General features: G+C 39.8%; 1 protein-coding gene across 1 annotated transcript; it reads right to left on the reverse strand.

Moving 5' to 3' along the window:
- Positions 1-2634: 2634 nt before the first annotated feature.
- Positions 2635-8825, reverse strand: LOC124137093. Its single transcript, XM_046503247.2, has 8 exons — positions 8716-8825; positions 7074-7463; positions 6628-6693; positions 6066-6164; positions 4681-4961; positions 3795-4248; positions 3087-3195; positions 2635-2766 (listed from the first exon to the last, which is right to left on the reverse strand). Exons 1-8 carry the CDS (start codon positions 8735-8737, stop codon positions 2754-2756), a joined length of 1434 nt encoding a protein of 477 aa, XP_046359203.2. The 5' UTR covers positions 8738-8825; the 3' UTR covers positions 2635-2753.
- Between the last annotated feature and the right edge of the window lie 4371 nt (positions 8826-13196).

Here is a 13196-nt window from a genome sequence, read left to right on the forward strand (position 1 = left end):
CCAGTATTTGGTGTATCTGTAATACGAGAATAATATTTTTAGGGAATCGGTTGCGAGTTACACGCATTTGCTGTGTCAAGAATTTCAAGAGGGGCGGTCGGGTAGCCTAGTGGTTAAAGCGACCCGGGTTTGATTCCCGACATGGGTACAATGTGTGAAGCCCATTTCTGGTGTCCCCTGCCGTGATATTGCTGGAATATTGCTAAAAGCGGTGTAAACCCATACTCACTCAACATTTAAGTTACTATCAACATTAGTTCACAGGAAATAGATCCTCACAGTTCTGATTACGGAGTGGGTTATTCTTGATACACTCATGTGTCATATTAAAGTTCACAAAATGGCCACTGTAGTTCATATGGAGAGTTACTTATGTCCTCTGACTGCATGTTGTTGGTCCCAGAAGTAGTGAGGCAGATACAATTTTAGGGGGTGCAAATTTGCTGTATCACCTGTTGACCTTTTTTTCCAAGCGCTACACTCGGTAGTACAGAGACTCCAATCAGAGAGCAGAACTACTAAACTTATAAGGGCTGTATACCGTCATTAAGAAAATTCAAGATGGTTGTTACTGACCTAATATTGAGACCATGTGCCGTTATTAACAGCCATCTTGGATTTTAAATATTTCACATGAAAATTCTGGTACAGAAATTCGTTATTCAACTCTGGATTGTGTTTTGTGTTTCTGGATGATTAATTATGATGTACAAGACTATAGTTTTAAAAAAAAAACACGTTCGTGATTTATTGATAACGATTATTAGTTTAAAATTTCAACAAAGTTTCGCCTCTCTAATGTTTGAAGAGTAGTCTCCCTTTGATCCTTAACGTCAAGGGTTGTCAGTGTGATATCATGGTATGCACTGTCATATTAGGCTTTTTTATTTCATATTTAATAGTACAAAGACACCGGTAGTGAGACTATTGACCACAACCAATTAAAAATTACATGCAAGAAAGCACATACTATACATCATTTTATGTAATAATAGCTCAACTACCTACATGCGGAAAAGGTGAAATGAAGTGCTATACTGGTACTCTCCCTTTGACTGAGCAGAGATAATGAATATCACCATACCATGGTTAACATCGAATGTGAATATATATTTTTTTAAAACTTATACATCTTAAGAAGAAATTCTCTTTCTTTACGTCAATGAGGTCCACTGAGTAACGTTTCCACCAATATAGATGGGAAACAAAGCTAAACAATAAATGAAAAAAGCCCTTCTTTGTTGTAACTGTACTTGCTCCTATATTCCCAAAATGTTTATTTAAATGAGTGAATAAGATGTGAGAAAGGATTTTCTATGTGTGCACCAAACAATACTTTATGAACTGATTCGCAAGACGGTTACTTACTTACCGTATTTCCACTACTAGACGGTCGGGCGACTATTAATTTCGCGCTAGCGGTAGACCCGTCGTCTATAGAGGCAGGAAACTGTCATTATTAATCACCAAAATATTACACTATTTGAGACCTGGCGTCTAATAGAGACCCGTATGGCCAGGCGTCAATTGGAGGCCGGCGTCTCTTGGATATCAGGCGTCTTATAGAGGAAATACGGTAATTGTAAAAACATGTTCCTAATTGACTTTGTAACATAATATATCAGAGGCTGCAACACACAGAGGTGACAGTACCCCGCTACGGGGCAATGACCGCCACAAACCAGCTCACCACACAAATTGCTATACATTTGGGGGATAACAAGGGGTGACAATTTGGTAAACAAAAGGGGGAATAACTCAGTTACCAGTTATGTAATGCATGAAAAGTAGGAAAGAAATTACATAGCAAAGTGCCCTCTTCCCTGCCGCAGATTGGAACAAGCCCAGCACACAAATTGCTATACATTTTAGGGATAACTAAAGCATTAAAAGTAGGAAAGAAATATCCCCTAAAGCACTGTTTTACTATTTCTCCCTATGCATACACGTCCATAAAAAAAGTTTAAACCAATTTTGAGTTAAACAGGATAAACTGTAAGACAATTACACAAGCTCAACACGGCAACATAGTGACATGCATTTTTTTAAAGAACCCGAGATACCTTATATATTTCCTTCCCGCAAAGGTTTCACAAAGAGATCAATAAACGTAAAAATAGTATAACTCGTGCTTCAAAACAAAAGCACGTCATGTTGAATTAATATGACTTTTTAGAGATGCTTAAACTTTTATTCATCCACAGGAGACATTGTTTGAAGGACTGAAATATATATCTACATATTGAGTGTCCACATGTTGATACGTATAAACGACTTAAAGGAAACAATATTTTTTAATCTGTGTAAAATTAGAATAATTCCTGACAGACACTGCTATTTAAATGACATCCCTGTCTCCTTAACTCCGACTCCCTCTAATCAGAGAGGTAATATATGTCCAGGCAGACAATGTGTGAAGGTGTACCGAGACATGGTTCTATAAACTGGCGTCCTTCCTGTCACCATGAAGCCCGGCAGGTGTTTATTTAACAGAGAGATCAATTGGTCCAAAATGAAAGAGTTCATCGCTCGGAATTGTTACATATTCAGTCCATGGTTATAAACAGTCTTCAATTTAAATATTAAACAACTGTATAGGTAATACACCTTTTATTATAAACAACAGAAAAGGTCTACGTTTTCATGTTTTATAGCACATATTTCATTAGTATATACATGATAAAATATACAATTTATGTACAATTGCATCAACATCATCACAAAATTAACTCTTCTGAATTCTCCTTCAAAAATCATCTTGAACATCTGAAATAAAATATGAAATATCGTAAAATAATATTGTCAAAGTTTAATTTAATTTCTATATTAAATGATACGTATTTCAAAATGTTTCAGCATTCCTTCTGTACAATCATTTTCTTGAAATATTGTCATATCAAGAATGACATGTTAGGGAGCTACAATTTGATAACTCTAACTACTTGCATTACATGTGACTGAAAGAGTGAGAGAAGGTTGTTTATGGCTGCAGGATTATACCAGCTATACTATGGCGGCCTCCAGACTGGCAAACCAGTGGATGATAGCATGAGCAACACGTCATGGGGAATGTTGATACAACTGACCTATTAGTGTGTAGAGTGGTTGACCTGATCCATGGCATCACAAAACCGACAGGTCTGGGACTGGAGGATGTTCCACTGGTGCTAGGCCTAGAGGAATAACTCTTGGACTCTGAAAAAATAACGGCACATGTCTAAAACAAACATGTCAGCTTTCATGATAACGAGATAACATTTTAAACAACACATTTAAATGTTACAATGGACAAATCCAAAATCCAATTACAGTAAATTCGACCTTACTAAAAATACATGAACAGGAAAACCAAAAACTCCTACCGAACAAATGAAGAGCTTTCTATGACCCTCGATTCATTACAAATGTGGATGACTTTGGATTGAAACAAAATCCCGGCAACTTCTTCACTGAATGTGAAAGTAAATGCAATTCAACAAGGCGGAGAGGGCTGTGGGGACCTATTCTAACACAGGCCCTCCAGGGTTCAAACACCAATGAAGCCCTGTGTCCTATAAAATGAGTGAGTGTGTAGGGTTTTGTGTTGCAATTAGCACAATTCCGGCCACATCACAAAAAAACATTAACCCCATCGCCCATGCCTTTTTTTAATCCACCATATCTGTTGTACTCTAGAACGAGATGTAGCATGTGGACTTCCATATGTAAATGTAAAGATCGGAAACTCAAACACTGACAGAACTTTTTTTCCTTTTTTTGTGCGAAATATAGGAAACTGATGTTTGACTACTGACCATCTAGTTGCCCGAGTCTCCTCCTCCTGACGCCATTGATTGTAAGGCGGTTGTGGTGTCTGGCGAGAGGCCTCGCCTCTGTGTCGGGGCTGCCTAGAGCAGCTGTTCCCCCTGGTGCTAGGGACATGGGGCAGTGTCTCTTGGCTGATGTAGGCAGAGCTGGTGGCTGGTGGACCCTCCTGGTCGGTATCACAATCTGCACCGGTCTCTTCCGTGAGATGGGGGACAGCGTGGTGGATGACCTTCCAGAGAGAGGTTGGCGAGAAGAGACCTGACCGGAAGTCCCCGGTTTTTGGGTAGATGTGTTTTTGGATGGCGTTGTCTGGACGGAAGTCCAACTCGCTTTTGTTTTCTGAGAGATTTGAGAGGGAACCTGTACTTTAGATCTAGCAGATGTGTTTCCGTGGCTATTCTTGCATTTGTTGCTTGTTCTTAAATTATCTGCCTTCTTAAACTGTCAAAACAATAAAAAATGAAGACAATCACGAAACACGTTTCATACATAAAGATAAACATCTATACTACTAACTTCTTTAAGTGGCATTTGGAAGTTGGTGTGATGAACATGGGAGATAGTTCTATAGATATACAACTTCTTTATTACAATGAATGCGACGTTTCGGTATAGAAGCTTTGCGGCGCGTCTGTCAACTGGGCTAAAAAGGGGGGCAAATTTGTTATTATAAGTAATTTTGAAAAAACATATGAATAAGCTGTCGGAAGTTGATGGGTGTGTCGGGCATTGACATACATGTAATAAAAAGAAAGAATATTAATCACCGAACTTGACTTGTGCAAGTCATTCATCAAGATAAATCCTTGTTTGCCATTTACAAGTGGTATACCTAAACAGTTTGTCTTTATCAACTTTAAATATGTAAATAACCTTATTCTCCTTTGATTTCTTTGCACAGCATACCGCCAGACTGTCTCTGTCATTACTGCGTCGCTTCAGTACCCGTGATTTGGTGGTCTTCGAGGCAGTCTTCTTTTGCTGCCCGAGGCAAGTGCAGCCAGATGCTGTTGACACTTTTGTGATTTTTGATCCGTTAATCTTCCTCCGGTGAGATCTCACAGGACGAAAGGACGACGTGTCACTCTGTGCAGAGTAAGGGCCGTCTGTAGAGGGTGACTCCGTCTTATCCCAGGATGAATGGGTTTCTGCGTCTGTCGACAGTTATATTTAGATTCATTGATAACTTTATGTGCAGTTAAAAATTTATGTTCTTAAACTACTGCGTCTTGCAACAAACCAGCTTTGTTCGTACTTTTATTTCTGTTTCAGAAATATCTTTTTGAATATCAGTAGATGCCTGATGTCTTTGTGCGATGAATAGAAGATAGATGGTTTAACATGTTTAGATCATCGAGTTACGCGGCCAGTAGTGACAATGTCAACCTTTTCAGGTTATGGTCTTTCATCACTTTCATCACTAAATGAAATAATTAACAGGTATTTTGTAAATATTGGCGTGCACTGATTGACGACTTTTTTTGTTTCAACTATCATTGTTTATCTGTACCATATATATTAACACTTGTTATTTAAACAATCAAGCATTATTGACTAAATTAGCACTTGTTACCCACACTACTTTTATATGAACTTTTCAACACGAAAAAAAAGAAAATAACTATGTAATGTTATTTACCTTTACTTTCTACCAACATTACTTCTGCAATGTAGGTAGAAAGTGAAAAAAAAACACAATAAAAAGTTCATTTGTTTTTCGTGTAGGAAAGTTCATATAAAGTTTTCTTTTTAGCTACATTACTTCTGCAAGACCCATGAAAATCGGGGTGAGAATAGGTCTTAAGTAACCCATGCTTGTCGTGAAAGGCGACTAACGGGATCGGGTGGTCAGGCTCGCTGATTTGGTTGATTCATGTCATTGTATCCCAATTGCGTGGATCGATGCTCAGATATCAATCACTGGATTGTCTGATCCAGACTCGATTATTTACAGACCGCCGTCATACAGCTGGAATATTGCTGAGTGCGGCGTTAAACAACAAACAAACAAAACAAAAACCTCTGCAAACCACACGTGTACAATGCGTGAAGCCCACTTCTGCAAACATTTAATGGGAACTTCAACATAAAAGTAAGGGACATTATCAACCACTCGCCCAAAGCCTTCTGCCTAAATGTTTTAGGTATCTTTCGGCCAGTGAACATATCTCATTTCTAAAAGCTTGCAAATATGCTATAAATATTTGGTGTTTGAAAAACGTCCCCAGTTGCACTGGAAGACTGACTCGGGTGTTCACCTCTTTCACTGTTGGCAATCTCCCTCTCTAGCCACAAGATTGCTGCGTCCACTGGGTCTGCCGGCTCCCAATGTGAGGCGCCAGTGCTCGAACTATGCTCTGAAAATAGGTATAGTTGGCGACACTGATACTTTAAATAACGGCATGCTCATGTCAAATCATAATCTATACACCCAGGACTTCCATATCAGTAAACCTACACTAACACAAATGCGAGTTCGGGAGTAGACTAATATCTAGTCTCTGAAATGAACATATCTTACAGAAAAAAAGTTATTAAAATATCTTAATAAAATATAATAAAAAGGAGCCAAGAGACTCTCTTCATTGATACTGCAGTAATATAGACTTGCCAAACATTATAGACTTGCTAGGGCTATATTATAGACTGTAAGACAGAATGGAGCATGATGTCAAATATTCCCCACAAAACGCAGTTGATTGTGCATTTCAGTATGAATATGTGACATGAACCAGAAACCCCGTGAATCATATTTGCAATGAAAGCTTTCTGATGATCTATGTCTATACATTCAGGCGAAAAGGGGAGATGTCTCCTTACCATAGATGTTTGGTGTTAATGGATGAGCGTATGTGTGATCGTTCGTGGCATATCTGGTATGCGTCTCTGAAAAAGAAAGAGTTCTCCTTAAAATAAGAAGTATCACAAAATGCCACGTTGCATAGTAAGAGTTCCGTTACTGTGAGAGGTAAGCAGGCCGTATGTGTTTTCGACTTTGGATAACCCGCTATAACACAAATATGGTGCAGACAAACCAAGGATGACATTATGGCAAACGTTAGAATCGAACCCACGATCAGAGGACCTTGTACGAAAACGGACCCGACTCTGCAGCGTCTCAGATCACTTGTTCACCCGAATCCCCAAGAAATATATCAAGAGAGTCACACAGATCAAGACAATGTGTGATGTCTTCTACATACCAGCATAAAGAATATCGTTCCCACTGTTTAAGAATGATTAATAAACTTGAAAATAATATTTACCCCGGACTATACTTGCTATGTGGTTCTCCAGCCATGTAATCGCAGTGTCCACAGGGTTGAGAGCATCAACAGATGCTGAGGAAGCGGCATCACTCTGGGCGAGGGACCTGGCAGGTGTCTGGGAACTGGAGGTGTGTCTGCTGGACGTACACGATTCTATCTGCTCAGAAGCTTCAAGCAGAAGATTTATTCCAGACGTGGGTTTGTCAAAGACCGGCGTTGACTCGGACTCTATAACTTCTGCAGCTTGTAGAAGAAGGTCCACTCCGGATAGTGGGTCGGACTGTGGCTCGTTCACAGTCCCCGAAGGATTAAGGAGACCAATACCTGACACTGGCCAACTGGGAGATGGGTATAGGAATGGTCGATTCCTGTCGGCAGGTGGCGTGTCTATCAATAAATAAAATCACTCTTCGTGAATGTAAACATAGAATGCATGACCATGTGTGCTTATAAGCATAGGGCTAAATATTTGTTTGATTTGTCACTTTTTGCTATAACAAAGGTCGAAACAAATATTTCAACATTGAAATATTAACATCCGCGTAGCAAATAAGCGTTCTGCACTGTGGCACCCGGAATACCAGGGAACGGCATCCGGCCTACCAGAAGGTGGTTCGCACCCTCTCGAAATGGTGATTCAATGGTACCAGAGCCAGGCGCATTGTCCTCTTTAAAACCATTAAAAAAAAAGAAGATATGATTACAATATTGCAAGTCAAGGATACTTTTTCTGCTGTCTATAGATCGGTAAGCGATACCCAATCCGTTAATCTTTTCTTAATTTGTTGAACAAGTAGGACGCCACTGCTTTTATCACATGTGTTGAACACTGATGTACACGTTGATGTACGAATTCACTGAAATCGCTATCATGTTCTTTATGTTCATTTGTATAATAGGTAACAATACTAGTCTTGTACCTCAACCTTAACCCGAAGTAACATGATGTTCGTGAAAAATAATCATCTTCACACCGATTCGGTACCCGTAAACCAATACAAAAGGAAATTTACGCCCGCTATACGCTGTGATATGCAGTTCCAGCCACACGTTTTCGATTTGCCTGGATAGGGGAGGTTACTCTAATCATTAATCAAAATCAAGGGAAAACTACTCTCATATCAAACTCCAGTAACATTCTCTAAGTACGTACGCTAATCCTTCGTGAGATGAATGTGACACGTTAGGAAACGTACTTTGAATATGAATTAGACTAATTATTCTCCACGCTTGCCTGCAAGACCTGCGCTTTCTTGTTCTGTTGTCCCACTGTCAAATGTTCGTAATTAAACACAATTCCCTAAAGACTAAAGCGCGCTATCGGGAAAGTAATTCCTATGGATGTATGTGACGTCATAAACAACAATCGAAGGGCGTCACATTATTGCTAACCTTTTCCACTGTGATGGGGAAAATAATCGACAGCTATTGTAGGCAGAAGGTTTATCGAGAAAGAAAAAATATGTTAATATTTACAAACCGAAACGACTTGTAACTTCCATATAGTTGCCAAAACAATACAAGCGCATTTCATCGACACCATTAATGAATGTACAAAATATATTTAAAATACAGATACATTTGCAAACACGATATTTCTATTCTTGTTTTGTATTTCTGGAAATGCTAAAGTTCTTACCTGAACTTTCCACAGAATACATTCTATATTTTATAGCCTTTCTTTTTTATTCTTCAAGTAAGCAGCGGCTTGTTACGTCCGCACTCGCAGGATGCAAGAGTTAGTCTGTGACGTCACAGATAACAATTGAATGACGTCACATCCAATCTTTGCAATGCTTACTGTAAACATGGACAAATAAAGAGTGCAGGGAATCGCATTGCTTCCAACGTCGCGATATTTGATTATAATATTATCTAGCATAGAATTTGGCATTTGCGTGGTTTGACAAAAATAAACACAAGGCAACAGAGAAACAGACCATTCAACTCTTAATTATGATGTTAGAATGTTTGTGTGATTGATATTACAAGCAACGATCCACGTCGTCGGCGTACGGTACCACTCTTGTCAACCAAGTCACTGAGCCTGATTTCATCGCCTTCTACCACAAGCATATGTTGCCAATGACTAATTAACTGGGGTGGGGTTGGTGGGGCTACCTATGCAATGAATACCACTAAATGGCTAAAAAGGACATGTGTAAGTGACTACTTATCATAACGACGTATTTGACAAATCCACACGTTATAACTGAGCCACTTGGACACGCCTGGGATAACTTTGATGAAACTTATAACTGACTGCCATATGATTCTCTCTCTCTCTCTCTCTCTCTCTCACACACACACACACACACACAGACACAGACACAGAGGCGCGCTGGCACGCACATGCACGCACACGAACGCACGCACGAACTGGAGTGATGAAGACATCAGTCGCATGCGCGTCGCGTGCCATGGAGAAGATCAAAGAATGTATGTGTCAATTTTAGATGCTGGACATGAGCTCTATGGGTGTTTTGCATTCCTTTTATTCATATCATCTAAAAAAATTCCACATAAAAAAAGCTATCACGCCCAACTAGAGGCAACATGGACAGTTACGGGTTTACCGAAATATGGGCTTACATCAATCAGATATCTTCGCTACAAAACGGTTTAGGAAACATAACACGAACGCCGCATACAACAAAAATTATAAAATTCAAAACGAAATGGCCCCTCAATTTCTAAAAGAACTTATTCCACACAACGTTGGTGCAAAAATTCATTATAATTTGAAAAATTCTGAAAACATATCAATTCCTCGTTGTTTATATACACAAGACGGCATTCACTATGGTGTTTTTGAACGGAATCGCCTCCCTTTCGGCCTCAAAAATGCTCCTCAGGCATTTCAACAAGCCATTTCAGGCACTAAAAGAAACGAACTGGCCTTATATATTAATATAATATTTTCTAAAACGTTTTCATAACATTTGCATCACCTCAAGGCGGTCAAAGAAGCAGGACTCACGCTTAAACCAAGCAAATGTAAATTCGTAACAAAACAAGCAAACTACTGAGGGCATATCTTCAGCCAAGATGGCATCCATGTCAATCCTTCAACAATAGATTCAGTCACACAGATCCCACCCTTAAAAATGTCCTTGACATGCGCCATTTCTTAGGTTTTGCCTCGTATTATAGCAAATTTTTAGCAATCTTTTCTGGCATCGCCTCTCCTCTTCACAACTTTCGGAAAAACGACGCGTCTTTCGAATGATCCAGCAATCGAATAGCTAGAGCAGGCCCTTACAACAGCCCTGTATTGATGAGGATGGCCATATTGCTGTCGAGTCTTTTTATTGAGGCGGAGTTTTATATCTTTTCATGCAGATGGAGGCTGAGTTTATTTTATTTACACAACATTATGAGCTGTGTGTGTGTTTTGGTTGTTTTTTTTACAACCCCCCACCCCCACCCCCACCCCCACCCCCTCCAAACACACACACACACACACACACACACACACACACACACACACACACACACACACACACACACACACACACACACACACACACACCACCCCTAGAAATCATATTGTCTGGATTATGAAGATACCGGTCGCATGCGTGTCGCGTGGAGAGACCCTCACACTGAATACACTTACTGTATTAATTTTCCTGCACTCAACAGTCACACTTTTTAAATGACCCAAAGGACCATACGAGCTTCATGGAATAACGTCTGACTTTCGTACACATTACGCAATTTCAGAGACATACCTCGGGTTTGATTAACTCATTCCCATCCAAGGTTTAGTCACGTTGTCGTGGTGATGGCGGTTTTGTTCATTTGTCCTTAGTTGTCCTTAATAATAGAACTGATGAACAGTTGTAGTTATTTTATCCGGCTCAAACATGTGTTGAGGTTGTATTTTAGACTTTTTTTGATGATGATGATCATGTCTGATTCATCTTCTTCTTTCGTTTCGCCTAGTTCCGTACTATATATGAATAAAAAAATCGGCACTGTATGTGTTTTGGAAAACAAGATGGCGGCCACCACGAAATCACTGCCGGTTTTTGTTTTCGATCTGGGATCCTTATTCAAAGTTCACTTTCAATTAAATAAAGTATAACTACGTATTTGGAGGTGAGTGAATAAGAAAGACGTTATGTGGATTAAATTTTTTTTTTTTTTAGGACTAAGAGTCATTTGGCGCTGTAGAAGTGAGCTGTAATTCCCACAGAGCACAGTAACAGAGTTTTCTAACGGGACGATCCGCAGTACCTTGTAGTGTTTGTCCGTTTGTTTGTTGTTTAACGCCGCACTCACCAATATTCCGGCTACATGACGGCGGTCTGTAAATAATCGAGTCTGGACCAGTGACTGATATCATGAGCATCGATCCACGCAATTGGGATACGATGACATGCATCAACCAAGTCAGCGAGCCTGACCACCCGATCCCGTAAGTCGCCGCTCACAACAAGCCTAGTCGCCTTTTACTGCAAAGATTTGTTGCTGAAGACCTATTCTAACCCGGATCTTCACGGGTCACCTTGCATACTGAGACCTCTGATCAAGGATGTGATGGGTGTATGTGTCAAATACATGTGTTTAATTAACGCCTAACATCACAACAGTCATTAATATTCAAATAGATATATATTAAGGCGGCCTGTAAATAGTCCACACGGGGTCAGACCCCCAAATCACTGCACATCGCATACCTCCAATGGTCATGGATGGCAATTTACATGTAAGTGTAACGTTCTGTGACAAAGTTATCTGTTCTCGCGTCCTCCCGTTCCTTCAGACCCATGGACTTCACATGGCTTTACAGACTTTACAGACTTTACGTTGCTCGTGTGTATGGGCGGCCATTCGGTCAAAAAATACAAAGTTAAAAAAAAAGGACAAAAGTACGTAATTAAGGCCAAATATTACGAATAAGGAACTTAATGTTACTACTAAAGATCAAAATACAATATTAGTAGTCAAATGTTACGAAAAGACGTCATAAGAAAAGAAAGAACAACTTGTACGAAAGTGAGCACGAAAGGACGTTTTCAATAAAGAACGTCAGTGAGCACGAAAGGACGTTGACAATAAAGAACGCCAGATGGCGCTGCAATTTGTAAAACATTCGGAGTTTAATCGGCTTGTTCCGCCGTGTATAGTATATGATAACTGCATGCCGAGGTGCACAATGTATTACGTCATTCCTCGTGCACTCACCGTCTGACGTCACACATGTAAATGTGGATGTAAACAAGCGAAATAAATATGGTTTCTGAGACTTCACGCCACATGCCACCTGAGATGACGTTTACAGAGGACCTGTGTTGACACTGTCGTGATTCATGCTTCTTGCACCTCAAAATAATGCTCTTCCAAAACCATTCTATGTTTTCATTTATTTATTAATTCCCATGATAGTCATTGATGCACAGAACTATTTTCCCTCAACTATATTGACAGCTTTCCATGCATCTATAGATATATGATATGCGGCGGATACTGGTCGTTGGTATTACAGCCACCCCGCGTGTGTGCAAGCAGTAACATATGATGTCTGATATTCAGGATTTGGTTCCCTGACCTGATCACTGCACGTTCCTCAAGTCTGGGGCGGCTGGGTAGCTTTGTGATAAAAGCGTTCGCTCGTTCGATTCCCCATATGCGTACAATCTATGAGGCCCCTTTATGGTGTTGCTAGAGTATTTCAAAAAGTGTAAAACCATATTCACTCACTCATTTCCCAAGTCACCAAAGCTTGCATATCTTACTGACTTACCACAGCGAAGACATTTGCTCAACTGACTGAATCTTTTTGTGGATGCCATCATGTATTGTCCACAGTGTTCACTATCACGCAATTCCATCTATGTGAGGCTTAGAAATTATCAATCAACCCTCGAATGTTATTTCTAAAGGAAGCTGATGACATAGTTGTTTACACATTCTTGTAGCTGTTACTAGAACAAGATAATTATATGTGTTGATGTACCAAAGGTACCCTTGTGACGATCCGTGAAATAAGGTGAACTTATCTATCATTTATGTAACTCACATTCACATTCAGTGCACAGAGCGTAGAAGCTTCCGCCACAATACACGATCGACCGACCATTTGATATTATTGGTGGGATGGGGCCCTGTCAT

This window comes from Haliotis rufescens, unplaced genomic scaffold, assembly GCF_023055435.1.
Source record: "Haliotis rufescens isolate VD_foot unplaced genomic scaffold, xgHalRufe1.0.p SCAF_3, whole genome shotgun sequence".
Taxonomy (NCBI): domain Eukaryota; kingdom Metazoa; phylum Mollusca; class Gastropoda; order Lepetellida; family Haliotidae; genus Haliotis; species Haliotis rufescens.

Coding starts and splice junctions, on each gene's coding strand:
- LOC124137093 (XM_046503247.2), bottom strand. CDS start 8,737: ATGTATTCTGTGGAAAGTTCAG. Junction 7,464..8,715: donor GTATTCTGTGGAAAGTTCAG/GTAAGAACTTTA, acceptor ATTTATTGATAG/ACACGCCACCTGCCGACAGG. Junction 4,962..6,065: donor GATTGCCAACAGTGAAAGAG/GTGAACACCCGA, acceptor AACTGTCGACAG/ACGCAGAAACCCATTCATCC.